The 15842-nt window shown below is 45.1% G+C and overlaps 2 protein-coding genes across 3 annotated transcripts in view; both read left to right on the top strand.

Moving 5' to 3' along the window:
• The window catches only part of GPR61 (G protein-coupled receptor 61), a 37766-nt gene extending 30405 nt beyond the window's left edge, over positions 1 to 7361 (top strand). Inside the window, exons 2-4 of the mRNA XM_081487082.1 lie at positions 3759 to 3876; positions 4118 to 6300; positions 6968 to 7361. Coding sequence (XP_081343208.1) covers positions 4694 to 6049 — 1356 coding nt within the window. The 5' untranslated portion in view covers positions 3759 to 3876; positions 4118 to 4693 and the 3' untranslated portion in view covers positions 6050 to 6300; positions 6968 to 7361. The remainder of the gene's footprint in view (positions 1 to 3758; positions 3877 to 4117; positions 6301 to 6967) is intronic.
• Positions 7362 to 10487: 3126 nt separating this feature from the next.
• Positions 10488 to 15842, top strand: part of GNAI3 (G protein subunit alpha i3) — a 52324-nt gene continuing 46969 nt past the window's right edge. Inside the window, exon 1 of one of the 2 annotated variants that reach the window (XM_081487095.1) lies at positions 10488 to 10728. In XM_081487095.1, the coding sequence (XP_081343221.1) occupies positions 10611 to 10728 (118 nt within the window). In that variant the 5' untranslated portion in view covers positions 10488 to 10610. Of the gene's footprint in view, positions 10798 to 15842 lie in introns of both variants that reach the window. The other variant, XM_081487097.1, reaches the window with a different exon arrangement.

Genomic DNA, 15842 nt, shown 5'->3' with positions numbered 1-15842 from the left:
CTATTCCCTTTGAGGGCTTCCCTGGTGGCTCAGACAGTAAAGAACCCGCCCGCAATGCAGGAGACCCAGGTTCGATCCCTGGGTGGGGAAGATCCTCTGGAGTAGGAAATGGCAAAACCTACTCCAGTATTCTTGCCTGGAGAATTCCATGACAGAGGAGCCTGGCTGGCTACAGTCTGTGGGGTCACAAAAAGTTGGACACGACTGAGTAACAAACACTTTCACTTTCACTTTCATTCCCTTTGAACAAATAAGAAACCAAGGCCAGAAATGACAAGTGACTTGCCTAAGGTCACACAGTTAGGAACTGCCAGAGTCAGGCCTTAAACCCGGATCTCCTGACTCTGAATGCTCTTTTTATGGCATCAGGTTAGCCAGGAGGGTCTCCCCAGCCTGCCATCACCTGGCCTCACCAGGCTTTTGAGCTACCACTCCAGCGGCCTGAGAGGAGTGGGAGGGGCTGGGCCCACTCCTGGGTACCTTGCCTGGGGGCACTGGTCCCTGGCTCCTGGCTCCAGAAGTGGATCCAAGGGTCTGGGTGGGAAGCAGGAGGCCATTAGGACCCAGAAGCTCTCAGAGCATCCTGCTCTGCCGGCTGCCTCTCACTGATCACTGCAGTGGTTCAGGCTTCAGCAGCCTTGGAGAAGCATCAGCTGAGAGGCGCTATCACATGGGAGCCGGGAGCTGCTCAGCAAAGGTAGGAGTTGCCAACTAGGCCAGAAATGGGGGCCAGACCCAGGCCTGATGATGAGTGTTGAGGTACCCCACAGAAGGGTACAGCCCACCCTCCCTTATGGTGGGCAGTTTTGTCTGGGGATGGGCCCCTAGGTATCCTGAAGGAAATATTGGGGTGTGGGCATCTCTGAAGTCTAGAGATGGGGGTTGATCTCCAGCAGGAGTATCCACATCCTGAAGACAGACAGGGTTTCCCATCTATCTTGCTCCATGTCATAGAAACGGGTCCCCTACATCCTAGGAATAGGTCCTTTGGCATCCTGGCCGACGGGCAACTCTGTGTCCTAGACATGGGCAACTCTGCCGGGGGGAGGTGCCAGAGCCCCCTGAAAATCTCTCCTGGCCTAGGGGGGGCATGCTCTTATCCGAAGGAAGGCCAGGCTTGGGTCCTTGGGATGGAAGCTCTGTAACTAAGAAACGGGTATATGTGAATCCCAACACCTCTGTGGCCTTGGGCTGGTGCTTATGTACATCTAGCCTCCTGAGACAAGGCTATTTGTAACTTGACCATACCCCTGCTAGAGGCCCGGACTTCAGCCTCTAGGATGGCAAAGCCTTCCAGGTATTGAGATGTCCTGGAGGTGAGGGAAGAGTTGCTAGAAGAGAGCAGGGAGAGGATAAGAGCATCCGAGAAGCCACGATAATCGAGCGAGGAGTGGAGAGAGGCTCTCCGGGCTTCCACTGTGAAACTGTTACCCCATGTCCCTCCCAGCCTTTACCCTGGTCCATCAGTGAGGAAGTGCTGGGGAACAGGTATACTTGTTTTTCTTTCGAAGGTAAATGGGAATGCTGGAATTTAGGGAGCGGTGCAGAGATACTGGTAAGGCTCAGAGGGGCTGCGAAAAAGAGGAATGTTCAATGCCTTCTTGCCTAGGGCTCCATTATGGCTGTACAGCACCTCTCCAACTCCACATGGAACAGACATCTGCTTCCTGCAGTCTGGGACCCTGGGTAGGCCCTGTTGGCAGATTCTCGATGTCTGGGCAGATGCGGTGGGCCTTGACTCCTTTAGCTCCCAGGGGCCCAGAGTCATGTCTTCTGGGCCCCACTCCCAGGTAGAAGGGATGGGGGGAGTCATGGCATAGAAAGAAAATGGCAAGTTTGCCTCTCCTGGTGTTTCTTCCCACATTTTTTTCTGGAAGGTTGTCTTAATGATAAGTGTCTCTACTCTGAGCCCTCTCTTTCACCTTTTCCACAGACTCCGAGTCTATGTGATATGAGCTTTTATTCCCTGGGAGAGGCACATCTCTAGGTAGTTAGTTCAAAGTCAGGATTCCCTTAAGTCCAAGAGCCCAGGTTATTCATTCCAGAAGAGAGGCTCCTGGCTGGCACACAACTGATGGACTGAGTGTTCTTGGTGTATATCCTGGAGGAAGGGATTCAACTGATCAATCTGAGTTTGATTCAGGTCACAAAGTTCTATTGAGCACCTATTGCATGCATGGCATGATAGAAATTAAATTAGTGCAAGGTTGATGGTAATGCCAAAAACTAAGTGTGATTGTAAGGCTGTAGCTATAGAGGGGCAAGGGACCCATCTGCCCCATGGGGGCCTCTTTACTTCAGTCAGAGAAATGATGGAGTTTTTTAACTGAGCAGCCACCAGGCCCTCCATGGCCCAGGAACTCACTGAGCCATCCAGTGTTATCACATATGGAAACCTTGAAGTTTGTCCAGTCCAACCCTCTGATTTAACACGAGGAGAGTGACCCAGGAAACTTCTGACTTGTCTGCAAAAAGCCCATCAGACTTGGCACGGCCACAGTTTGCCTCTAATTTTTATACCTTAGTACACTATGCTGAGGGACTCTGGACTGCAAGAATGGCATATGGAAATCAAAAAAATTAAAATTACAGCTGACTCTTGAACAATGTGAGGGTTAGCAGTGCTGCCCCTTTGAGCAGTGAAAAATCCGGGTATAAACTGTAGTCGGCCTTCTGTCTTGCAGTTCCGCATCCCATACTGCTGATGGGATCCTGTAGTACTGTAGTATTTACTGTTGAAAAAAAAATCTGCGTGTAAGTAGACTCCCGCAATTCAAACTCATGTTGTTCAAGGGTCAACTGTACATTGGGCAACTTATTTCAATTCTGTGCGAACTCAGCATGGATAATGAGACACATAAAACAGATTTCATCAGAGAAATGAGAGACGCTGAACCCGGAGACTTCTTCCTTTGCCAGTTTCTTCCAGTTTACCTGCTTCATGCTCACCCACCTTCACCCCCTATACCTTTTATACAGATGCCTACTCCCCCTTCTTGTTCTGGGTCTGTGGCAACAGTCCAGGAACAGGAGGGTTTTGGCCAGAGGTCCCTCCAGGGTCAGCTGCAATGACCCGAGATAAAGGGCCCTGGAGAGGGGAAGGTTAGGAGCAGCTCCTCTCCCACCTCTGGGGGCACAGTGACTTTGGGAAGTTAATGAGTGGGTAGAGATGGGCAGCTTTCATATGACTTATGCCCTTCTGGCTTTGGGAGCAATGGAGGCTGGATGAATTGACTTCCCAGTTTCCTGCCAGTGGGATGTTTTGTTTTCACTGGTCCTTTTCACTCCCAAAGTGGCAGCTCTTTGGCTTGGGGGTGGTGATGTTAGAGCAAACTCAAGCACAGTCTTTCCCCTTTTCAAGTGATCTCTTCCCAGTGGTAGCCCCAATTCAGCAAGAGACAATTTTTATTTTTAATTAATTAATTAATTTTTATTTTTGGCTGTACTGGGTCTTCGTTGCTGTGTGGGTTTTTCTCTAGTTGCAGTGAGCAGGGGCTACTAATCATTGTGGTGCACGGGCTTCTCATCGTGGGTAGTTTCTCTCATTGTGGAGCATGGGCTGTAAGATGTGCGGGCTCCCGTAGTTGCAGTTGTTGCTCTGTGGCATGTAGGATCTTCCATGGTCCAGGGATGGAACCCGTGTCTTCTGCATTGGCAGGTGGAATTCTTTACCACTGAGCTCCCAGAGAAGCCCGAGAGACATTTTTAGAGATGTTTCAAATTCAACAACTATTTACTGAATGTCTGTTGTGTTGCAGCCACTGTGGAGGGCACCTTCAGGTGAAGCATGGCACGGTGGGCTGCAGTACTGGCCCTGGAGCCAGGCCTCCTGGGTGTGTAACTGGACCTGTCCACTTACTAGCTATGTGACCTTCGGTAAGTTCCTTTATCTCTGGTAGGCCCCAGTTTTATCAGTTGCAAAATAGGGAAAGGATATCTACCTCATAGGGTCGCATAAGGATTAAAATGACTTAATATATGTGGAGTGCTGAGAACAGGGCCTGGCATGTGGAAAGCACCATATACACATTTCTGCTTATTAGGATTTTTGTTAATAAATCCTGCAGCATCTTCCAAACACAGTTGTGAAGTAGGTATCATTCCTTTCATTTTACAGATGGCTTTATGAGGAAACTGAAGCTGAGAAGAGCCACAGAGTTAGTAATTCCCAGCCCTGGGACTGGAAACCGAATCTCGTGCTTGTTCTCCGAAACGACTCCTGCCATTCTTACGAGACAAGAAATCAGGAAATTTACATAAGCAACCTTAAAACTGGGGCACGATCCCAGGGCTCAGCGGGACCCTGAGAAAGGGAGACAGAGGATTTAGACTCTGGACAACAGTGCTTGAAAGGGGATACGGGTGTGGAAAAGAGAGGAAAAGGAAGTGGAAAAGGAGCTGGAGACCACTCAGAAGATGGAGTGTTGAGTGGGTGAGGCTCCTGCATCGCTCCGTCTCTTGCTTCTTTGCAGTCACCAAGGTGGACCGGAGCTGCCTCCTGAGCCCTGTCACTGGCCTTGAAGGCTGGCAACAGGAGCCTGCTGAGAGGCTCCAGCAGGAGGCACTCCCTCTCCCAGATCTGCACACACAAAATTGGGAAGCCTGGGCCTGGGCTTGTCATCCCAGGGGCACAGGACTAGGATGGGGGATGGGTCTGTGACAGGAGGTGCCCTGGGTGTCCTCTTTCGGCCCCATGGAGTCCTCACCCATCCCCCAGTCATCAGGGAACTCTTCCACTCTGGGGAGGGCCCCTCAAACCCCAGGTCCCTCTACTGCCAGTGGGGTCCCGGAGGCAGGGCTGCGGGACGTGGCTTCAGAATCCGTGGCCCTCTTCTTCATGCTCCTGCTGGACTTGACCGCTGTGGCTGGCAATGCTGCTGTGATGGCTGTTATTGCCAAGACACCTGCCCTTCGAAAATTTGTCTTTGTCTTCCACCTCTGCCTGGTGGACCTGCTGGCCGCCTTGACCCTCATGCCCCTTGCCATGCTCTCCAGCTCCGCCCTCTTTGACCATGACCTCTTTGGGGAGGTCGCCTGCCGCCTCTACTTGTTCCTGAGCGTATGCTTTGTTAGCCTGGCCATTCTCTCAGTGTCGGCCATCAACGTGGAGCGCTACTATTACGTGGTCCACCCCATGCGTTATGAGGTGCGCATGACGCTGGGGCTGGTGGCCTCTGTTCTGGTGGGTGTGTGGGTGAAGGCCTTGGCCATGGCTTCTGTGCCAGTGTTGGGAAGGGTCTCGCGGGACGAGGGAGCTCCCAGCATCCCCCTAGGCTGCTCACTCCAATGGAGCCACAGTGCCTACTGCCAGCTTTTTGTTGTGGTTTTTGCTGTCCTTTACTTCCTGTTGCCCTTGCTCCTCATCCTAGTGGTCTACTGCAGCATGTTCCGAGTAGCCCGTGTGGCTGCCATGCAGCACGGACCGCTGCCCACGTGGATGGAGACCCCCCGGCAACGCTCTGAGTCTCTCAGCAGCCGCTCCACAATGGTCACCAGCTCGGGGGCCCCCCAGACCACGCCACACCGGACGTTTGGGGGAGGGAAGGCAGCAGTGGTCCTCTTGGCTGTGGGGGGACAGTTCCTGCTCTGTTGGTTGCCCTACTTTTCTTTTCACCTCTACGTCGCCCTGAGTGCTCAGCCCGTTTCGACGGGGCAGGTGGAGAATGTGGTGACCTGGATTGGCTACTTCTGCTTCACTTCCAACCCTTTCTTCTACGGATGTCTCAATCGGCAGATCCGGGGGGAGCTCAGCAAGCAGTTTGTCTGCTTCTTCAAACAGGCTCCAGAGGAGGAGTTGAGGCTGCCAAGCCGGGAGGGCTCCATTGAGGAGAACTTCCTGCAGTTTCTTCAGAGCACTGGCTGTCCCACGGAGTCCTGGGCTTCCCAACCTGTACCCAGCCCCAAGCAGGAGCCACCTGCAGTTGACTTTCGAATCCCTGGCCAGATAGCTGAGGAGACCTCTGAGTTCTTGGAGCAACAACTCACCAGCGATATCATCATGTCGGACAGCTACCTCCATCCCGCCCCCTCACCACGACTGGAGTCATGATGGGCTGGTGGACACTTGGAGGGTGATGGGGCTGGGGGCCAGTTATAACTGCAAGGAACTCCTTGTGGGATCACCTTTTCCTGGATAGCTGGGGCTGGGGTCTCTGCACACAGCTTTTGCTTAATGTTTTCTGGGTCAGCAATAGAGCCAACTGGATGGATATGTGGCAAAAGCCTTGGACATGGCAATGATCTTTGACTACTGGGGGAGGGAACCTGGTGAGATGGTGACGAGAGTCAAGAGTCACAAAGGTAAGATGATGATGATGCTTTTCAACCAGTGAACTTTCCATGCTTCAGGAAGCAGGGAAATTCTAAGGGCAGGAGTTGGAGGATATAGGGCAGCAGGCCAGGCGTGGAGTTATTCTGAGGACCCTTTAGATTTTTCATTTTTCAGTATAATAGTCCAATGGTAGAAACTGCACCCAGGCAAGGTAAGAAAATGACCCCTGACTTCTCATTTCCTTGCTAGGCTTAAAAAAAGGACAAAATTGCAGCCAAGTGTTTCCATTTAAAAGACTTTTTTCTAGTTTTAAACCTGAGGTTTCCATGAAGTGAGAGAACCAGCTTTATTCCTTTCTTGAGTTCGGTCAGAGCAAGGGGAAGTAGTAATCAGGGCCCATAGAGTAGAAGACAGGAAAGCTGACTGCAGCTCTGTCTCCCACCTTCCAGGAACAGCTGTTCTGTTGTATTTTTTCTGTCTCTCTCTTAGACGTGAGAGATGAATTTTGGGACTTGATCTTAGCAGAGGCAAGATAAAAGCATGATGGCTCTTTCTCCTTGTCTTTTAGGATGAAGTGGAAGGATTGGGGGTTGGATTGCTGAAAGTGGGGGTTAGCATTTGAATTGCTAAGGTGGTTGGATACAGAGAGGCCCATAATAACTCTGATCAATAATACTGTAAATCTTTATTTTCCAGAACTGGCCTCCCTGATATCTCTCCTCATGGCAGTGACCCATCGCCAGTCCCCTGGACAACCGGGTACAAGAGACTAAGGTTGGGAATGGGAAAGGTGGGGTTTCCATGGTTCATTAAATGCTTCCCTATTCCCATTCATCGCTCTCAAAATTAGCTTCAGTGACAAAGACTTAAATCTCTCTCCTATCTGCAGCCCTGGGTTGGACAGGGGGCACAGGAACTGGGCTCAGCTGTTCACTGATTGAGACTGTAGGAACTGTGTTAGGTGGTACTGATGGCGGTATATTCAAGGGAGGGGGAATAACTGCAAAACTGGACAGGACACCCATCTGGGACTACCTGTTCATCCATTTCCCTCATTTCAATCAGGTAACATTAAAGAGTTAAGGCAGGACCAGATGGTGATGTGATCTGTATTTGAACAAATTCCTGGTTTATTGAGCTTCAGGGGGGAAGATGGGTTGGTGGGAGTAGGATAGCTTCCCCTTTGAACAGCTAATAAATAATTTTTATTATAAAAAATTTATGCCGATATCAACATTGACTCCTTCAGTTCAACCCAGTGCATAATAGCTGAATACTCCATTCTCTGGGATCACACAGATTTATAGTCACTGCCTTCAAGGAGTGAACAGTCTTAATTTGATAAGGTACCTTGTTTTATATTTTGACAGAGCATTCATATATAGTAAAGCATTATAGAATTTTAGAGAAACATATTGAAAAATATGTTCATGGTTCTAACTTCAGAGTTCAGCCCACTGCAGCAACATGTCTACATGGAGGCTTCCTGCAGACTGGAAAGTGTGGGGGCTGCAGATGAAACTCTAGTTGAAGAAAATGATTTATTAAATGAAATAGGGCAGCTTTTTCTCTTCAGATCTAGGAAAATTTCCAGGTTTCTGTCTTCCTACTGCTAGACTTATTTTAGCACAAGGCCTATTGCACTGAGGAGATCCTTCAGATAATTTATACATGGAAGAGAGTCTTTTGCGATTGAAGGCATGTTCTCCTCCACTCTCTCCTCCCTTTTAAGATAAATTCATGAGGAATCGCATTTCTAGACGGGAAAACATCCAAACATCACTGAACTAGTAGACTGAGCGTTACCAGCAGGTGGCAGTGTGAGTCCAGTGGAAATAGGAAAGATGCATGTAGGTGGGGAGGGGGAGTATTGCCTGGCAGCCATTTTGTTAATTTATTTTGCCTTTTCCTTTGACTTTGCCCTCCAACCCTTCCTTCACTATACTTCAAAGGAGAAAATCTTGAGTGCAAGGATATTGCTAATTTAGGCTGAAATTTCTTGACACTGTGACCTCACTGGCGTTTATTACAGAATTTGACATATGCTGGTTTATTTGCATTTATTTTTCCCTAAGTTGATCATGAAGGAAATAAAATTTTCTCTTCTATAATGCTGAGAACTTTCCCAACAATTTCTGTCATGACCACCTTCCAGGAATATTCTAATCACCAGGAACATTTGGTAAAGTTCCATATGTAATTCTTAAGCTTGTGAAAGCAGTTCCTAGGCAAAATTTGACTTATAAATCCACTGAAGAAATCAACAGGTTGAGAAAATAGTGCTCTCAAGTTATTTTTTCCCTCACCCCAGTGTTGTTGGAGTAACTCTCAATCCTAGATGAAAAGCTGTTGTCAGGACTCCGAGGTAACATCTTATAATGGCATGGTAGAAAAGGAGTGAATTTGGAGTCAGATCTACTTAACTCACTGTGTGAACTTGGAAAGATGCTTAATTTCTCTGAGCCTATTTGTTTATCTGTAAAAATGTGGATAACAACCCACAATCACAGGGTTGTTGTGAGGAATAAACGAGATGACACACACGAAGTACCTATCCATTCCTGGCAAATAGGTACTCAGTAAATATTGTTTTTTCTCCCCTTCTTCTTGCCCTTTCCCCCTATAAGTATTGATTATGGGAGAGCAGCCCTCTATATTCTAACAGTCACTAGGAAGAGTAGGAGACTTGGAACTTTGAAGAACTGGCATTAATAAATTAAGGTGCATGAGGCTATTTAAGGTGGTTTTCAAGAAATCCCTCTAATGATCATCAGTCACCGTATAGATCTTTCTGTTGGGATCTTATATTCTAAGGTCTAGGTTCGGTTGGGGAAATAATATTTAATCATAGGGAAAGGTCTTGGGGGCTACAAGAGTTCCCCTCCCTAGAATGTACGGAGAATGTTTTTGTGGGGCTCTTTGGCAGTGACGGTAATGTTGGGCTGCTGCTGCTGTTGCTGCTAAGTCGCTCCAGTCTTGTCCGGCTCTGTGCGACCCCATAAACGGCAGCCCACCAGGCTCCGCCGTCCCTGGGATTCTCCAGGCAATAACACTGGAGTGGGTTGCCATTTCCTTCTCCAATGCATGAAAGTGAAAAGTGAAAGTGAAGTCGCTCAGTCGTGTCCATGGACTGCAGCCTACCAGGCTCTTCCATCCAGGGGATTTTCCAGGCAAGAGTCCTCGAGTGGGTTGCCACTGCCTTCAATGTAGGGCTACTTTCACCATAGTATCCAGGATTATGAGTAAAAAGACTATCAGTGTGGGGCTTTCATGGGGGATTTATCGACTCCCAGGTGATACTATAGCTGATAAACAAATTTTACTATGACTTCTCTTTTCGTGTGTTACCACAACAGGAAATTTTAATAGGAGATTCACAGGATGCACTGGTTTGTTTTAAGGTGTGTAACTTTGGTTGACTAATCTTGGTAGAAGTCCTAAGCCCTTAACGCACGACAAAATGTCAGCGCTAAATCTGGCTTGTGGGGGGGAAAGGCAGCATGGAAATTTCATGGAAAAACCACACTCTTACCTTTCAAGTAATGTAAGATCTGTTACCGATTTCAAGAGATCCTTTACCGACATAGTAGCTGGGCAACTCTCAAGCCCACTGGGTACCAGTAGGTAAGCCAGAGGAGAGGGCAGAAAGGGACTGCAAAGTCCCAAGCATGGCGGGTCTTAACTTATTCCAGATGTGGAGCGTGACCGCGGCGAGGCCCAGACTCTGTAATTCTCATCCCATAGCTCTGGCTGGGACGACGCCAACAGACAAACTATCCTACACTTGGTCTCAGATCTCCACAGCCAGAATTTAATTGGGCTTTCTGGCCAGTGAGAAATTCCCAGCAGAAATTCCCGTGCGGGTTGCGGGCTTTTACTTGGGAATTCCCATTCCCCACCCCAATCGGCCGTGCGACCTCGGGAGGGTGACTTGAACCGGAGAAACCACTCCCTGGTATCTCCATATTCATCCAAATAAGACAGCCAAAAAGGTGAAAGGGGACTAAAGTCGAGCGGCACCCAATAAGCTCGACAGGTCGGCCCTACATCACGGAACCGACACTCGGCGTCCTGGTCTCTCTCTCTCTCTCCTCCTCTCTCTCTCCGTACTTCCGCTTTTGGTCACGCCTCCTTTACCCCAGCTAGGGAGGTCGAAGAAGTAACGGCCGCGGGCGTTGCCGGAAGTGTCGTAAGACGCCGGATATCCGGTTCCTCTGGGCGCTCTGGGAGCTGACGGAGAGGGCCGCCGCCCAGCAGTAGACTCTGTCTCCGCCTGCCAAGCCGCAGTCTTCGCGGTTTGTGAGTGAGCCCCGGCCCGGTCCCTTCTTCCGCCGCCGCCATGGGGTGCACGTTGAGCGCCGAAGACAAGGCGGCGGTGGAGCGAAGCAAGATGATCGACCGCAATTTGCGGGAGGACGGGGAGAAAGCGGCCAAAGAAGTGAAGCTGCTGCTACTCGGTGAGGGGCTGGGGGCGGGGCTGGCAGGGTGATTTGGAGGGCCCAGGCTCTTGAGAGTCCTATTGGGGGGTCAGGCCGGGCGGGAGGAGAGGACCCTGAAGAATCTGGAGGGCGTGACGGACGTGGGGCGGGGTGTGGGGGTTGGTGGCTGATGCCGGAGGGCGTGATGAGGGGGTGGGGTTTTGGGGTTGTAGGAATTAGGCTGGAAAGAGGGTGTGCCACCATGCTGGGATTGTGTTTAGCGAAGGAGCTTCGAAATGTGGTTCAGTAGGACATTGAGACTGTATTAGGAATATGGGAAAAGCTCATAAAGGAAGAGCTGATGTTAGAGAAGGTTTTTCAAGGGTTAGAGTGAGTTGGTATTGAGGACGGGAGAGTGTGTTGGGCTTGTATAATGGCTTGTGAGTTTGGAGCGTGGTGATACTTAATGACAGATTAGAGCTGGGGGGCGTGAATAATTAATAGATATATTATATTGTAAATAATAATAGAGAGGGGGGCTGGGACAGAGTGGTCACGTAGGACCCTGTCATTTATTAGAGAGTGGACATTTTGAGCTCTCGCTGAGGTGGAGGAACGCTGGGTTATCCAGGAACACAAAGGTGTATGGTTGAAATAACTGACAAGTTCTCAGGTGTAAAGGAGAAGAGTTTGAGTGTAGAGGCTGTATGTACTTATCTACTACTTCCTATCACTTTTATTTTCTTAAGGCTTTTTATAACTCCTTCCATTGTTTTTATAAAGGGGGAGCTGGTGTGAGCTGAGGATATTTAAGGACTGGCTTGTTTGAGGTTTGTGGCATAGAATGTGATGATGATAATAGATTACACAGCGGGAGTTGATGAATATTTGCTGGGGATGATGTTCAGTGGGAATGCAGTTATCTTAGGATAAATTATGAAATTGGACATACTGTAAAAGATATGATAGTGACAGACTTCTGTTAAGCTGGGCTTTTTGGTTTGTTTCTTCAAACGAAAAATACTGGCTTCAGGAATCACTGTTTATTTTACTTGACATTCGTTTTAAGTAGTTTTTATGTACAGTCAGATGCATTTTACTCAGCCTGATTAGTTTTAGAATTTTTGAGAGATTGTTTTCTAGAAGCTCGGTGAATCATATAAAATACTCTGATGTCAGCTTACCAATAAATCAGGCCACATTTTTTCTTCACTGTTAGTATTTTCTAGGGATCTGTTAGGGTCAAGAATAAGTGGAAGTAATGGTTTCTCTAAGCAATAGAACTTTGCTTTTTAAAGCGATTGATTTTGGGGAAAAAGAAGTTGCTTTAGGAGAAGTGCCAAATTTTTATGGTGTGACACTCCAGAGGACAGAATGCACCACCATAACTCAGGGTTTATTTTGTACTCTAGGGTGTTCAGGGTGCCCATGCTAGTCTTTTCATGTTAACATATTTGACAGTTTGTAGATTGCAGAAGCCCTGGTAACAGCTTTTTGAATAAAGAGAGGAAGTTATGCACTGGAGTTTGAGCCTTGAATACTTGATCTTATAGAATGTATGAAAAAAAAATTGAAGTTCCAAACTGCTACTCTTCCATATAACAGGTATCATTTGTGAATGAGCATGGTCCCTGGTACATAGTAGATGCTTAAATATGAACTGTTAACCAGCATGTGCCAGCTACTGTTGGACATAGCTCCTTGGGGCCTTTCAGATATTTGATATAAACTATAGTACTCAAGGCATTAGCATAGTTTCTGTTGATCAGTTGGTTATGAAAGTAAAGGTGTGTTTTTATCTTCTATGATTATTTTGGTTTACATTCATAATCAGAGATCCCCTCAGGATATTAGGCTGTTGTAATACAGGATTTTATAAATAGTGCATTTAATTAAAAACAAAATTAAACACATGATCACTTAGGAAATTGCAAAAGCAGTAGGTAAAAATCAAAGTACTACAACATTTGCTTTTACTTTTTAATCAATTTCATTGTTTTAAGTAAGTTTTTTTTGTATTCTTGAGCAAGTTAAATGAATAGATTCAAATAGGTTGCAGAGAGGAGATGCATTTGCTTGAGTCATGACATAACACACATATGCAATTAAAGTTATCTTCCTTGCTCTTTCTATAAACAAAGTGCACTCATCACAGTATACAAATAATTTTGCTGTTGAATATCTCCTTTGATACACTTGCAAGTCATTTTTACTTCCTCTCTGTAAAACTATCAAACTTAGTCTAAGTTGCAATCATTGTTATTATTTTAACAAAATGAATGTTACCAATAAAGTTTCTATAGAAATTCAGGAGGAATACAGTATTATAATTCTTTCGTTACTTTTTGTTTAAATTTCTTTTAGATGTGTTATTGAGAAGCTCTGGATATACTAGTGTCTAATCATAATACTCTATAAAAAACAAAATTATGTTATACAGGGCTTCCTAACCAGAGTGTAGTGCATAGGAAGGCTTGCAGTGTGCTGTTTGCAAATGTTTTATGGTTTTGAAATTTTAAATCATTTTTATGATTTTAAATCATTTTGTAACTAACTTTTCAAATTTCACAGCAGTTAGAATGATATTTGGACATTGTTGGTATGATTCCACCAGTACACTTTCTGAATTTGGCAATTGAAAATATTTGATTTGGAAGATTTATACCAATTAGTGTTTAATATCATCTGTAACATTTTGTACTTTATTTTTCATGTCATAATTTTATAATATGAAGAAAATATATGTTGTTTTCACCGGGTCCCTCCAGTTTACCTTGGTAATCTATACAAGTATTATAATTTTAAGCATGCAGCATGATGTGACCAAAGTTGGGAATCACTGGTATAATGGATATGAGCACTGCTTTTGGAGTCACATAAAACTGAATTCAATTCCCACCTCCATTTACTAGCTGTGAGACCCAAAGCATGTAACTTAACAATATGAGTCTTATTTTCACATGTAAAATGGGTATGTGATACTTATTTCTAAGGCTCAAATGAGATAATACATGTAAAATGTTTAGCAAATAAATATTAACTAAATGGTGACTTCTGTTATTACAATGATTGGAAAACTTATCATTTTAGTTGCTTTTTTCAAGGGTGTTTCAGACAGATATTTGATTATTTTTCAAATATTAATGAACCCTTTTCAAAGACCTTCAAAGAATTTTAATACAACTCTCCTTTCACTTTCACTTTGTGGTAAAAGGAATTAAATATTATCTTTTAGTTTTGTGAGTTATTGAATGATCTACTCCTGTGCTCTCTCTGTCCATTTCTTGATAGTTCCCCTTAGCAGATCTTGAGAAAGCATTGTTATACAAAATGAGGTTAATGCTTTTTTCTTTAGGATTTTGCTGGTAGCAGCAGGGCAAAAATTAGGCAGGGCAAAAATTAAGTCGCATGTAGAGTATTGGAACCACCTAATTCACTTAAACGCTATATTTTATAATTTATTTATATTTAAGTATCTGCATGTTACTGACTGCATATGCTTGTTATTGAAAATCAGACTGTCCTTTGATAAATATGCTATTATTTTAAACTCTCATAAGATGATGTTCTTTATAATGTTTGCTATTTATTTGGCATAAGATTCATAGACAGTTCTTCGATTTCTTGTGATTATGCATCTCATGCCTGGGCAAAAGAAACTGGCATAAAAAATAGAAATTCACATGCAAGAATAGGTTGGTTTGTTTCTTATAAGAACTTACTATTCTTTGTGTCTTTTATTGACATTCATCACTTCTGCAGTCTGAAAGTGTGGCATCCTTTTCAGCAGTTACAATATTGTGATCTTGCCTGAGTATGCTAATTCTGTAGTAAGTACAGGAATGACCATAGAGTTGGGTGGTTGGTACTTCTGGATATGATGGGGCCTATAACTTTTTAATCATTGCTGCAACTGTGTTTCGTTAAAAATAATTTTTAGCATATTAAACATATTTTAGTCTATTAGACTACTACAAAAAATCTTTTAGTTTGGGGGCAGTTATCTCTGATAAAAGTAGTTCATTCTCTTACAGATGGTTGGTAAAGCCTCAGACCTCGAGCACTGTGCTCTTCACTCTGCTTCTCTCCCATGGGGAGCTGCTTCATGCTCTAGTTGCTTGGAAAGGAAAAGGGAGTGGATGAGTCCCTGCAGATATTTCCTCTTTTTCTTCCAACGCGCTCTCTTCTCTACAGGGTCATTCACATCGTGCCTTTTTAAAAAAAAAACAAAAAACCTGGGATGCGTGTACTCCTTAGGGCTTCAGAAGATCCATGAACTTTATCAAATTGTTAGCAAAATCTGTGGTTATGTGGTGTTTTCTGGAGAGAAGAACCATATTTTCATCAAGTTCTTCTATGATACTGCCTAACCTCCTAAAAGTCTGTCATCTTTGGACCAGGAAAATCAGTAGCTGGGCGAAAATGGGACATTCAAAATGCAAAAGAAAAAACCTAGACACTGTGAAAAATCTTTTACTTTTCTCTGAAGGTTTTTTACTTGGAATTTTGAGACAACCGTTTTCTGTGCTTGAGATGGCTTCTCTTTCTGCAGTTCCCTAGTTGATTAATGAACTGCTCACTGCCACTTGCCTCAAGTCAATATATCCAGTACAGAACTTGCCTCCCCCCTTCATTTCTCTTCCCCAAATCCACCTCCTGTGAACCTTTCTGTTCTGGCATTGTCATTCTCAAAATCACCTACCCTGAAAACTGAACTTTTTTTTTTAACTCCTGACTTGCTGTCATCCATATAATCAGTCAGTTGCCAAGTTCTGTGACTCAGTTTTTAACCAGATTTTTGTATTTCCTGGACCAGTAAAGTTAATTTTTTTGTTATTGACTCGACTAATGTCTCCAACGTTGTATTTTTCTTAGTAAATATATTTTTTAACTATCCCAAGCACCATCTATTATGATTACTATTTTAGTTTCCTTTCCTCCATGAAACCTTTTTGATGTTCTGAGTTGGATATGATGTATCCCTCTTTTTGAAACCTCATGGTACTTTTTATGCTGTCATCTACCTTATATTATGGTTATTTGTATACTTAGCAGCTCCTAACTATGTATGGTCCTTGAGGGCTTAGTGAACTTGGTATTTTTATATCTTTATATCTGCTGCAGCACCTAATATAATGCTAAGGTGTTTTGCC

This window comes from Giraffa tippelskirchi, chromosome 5, assembly GCF_054371585.1.
Source record: "Giraffa tippelskirchi isolate mGirTip1 chromosome 5, T2T-mGirTip1v1.2.pri, whole genome shotgun sequence".
In the NCBI taxonomy this organism is placed as follows: domain Eukaryota; kingdom Metazoa; phylum Chordata; class Mammalia; order Artiodactyla; family Giraffidae; genus Giraffa; species Giraffa tippelskirchi.
The sequence above is the reverse complement of the archived record's forward strand: the minus strand, read 5'-3'. Positions and strand labels throughout refer to the sequence as shown.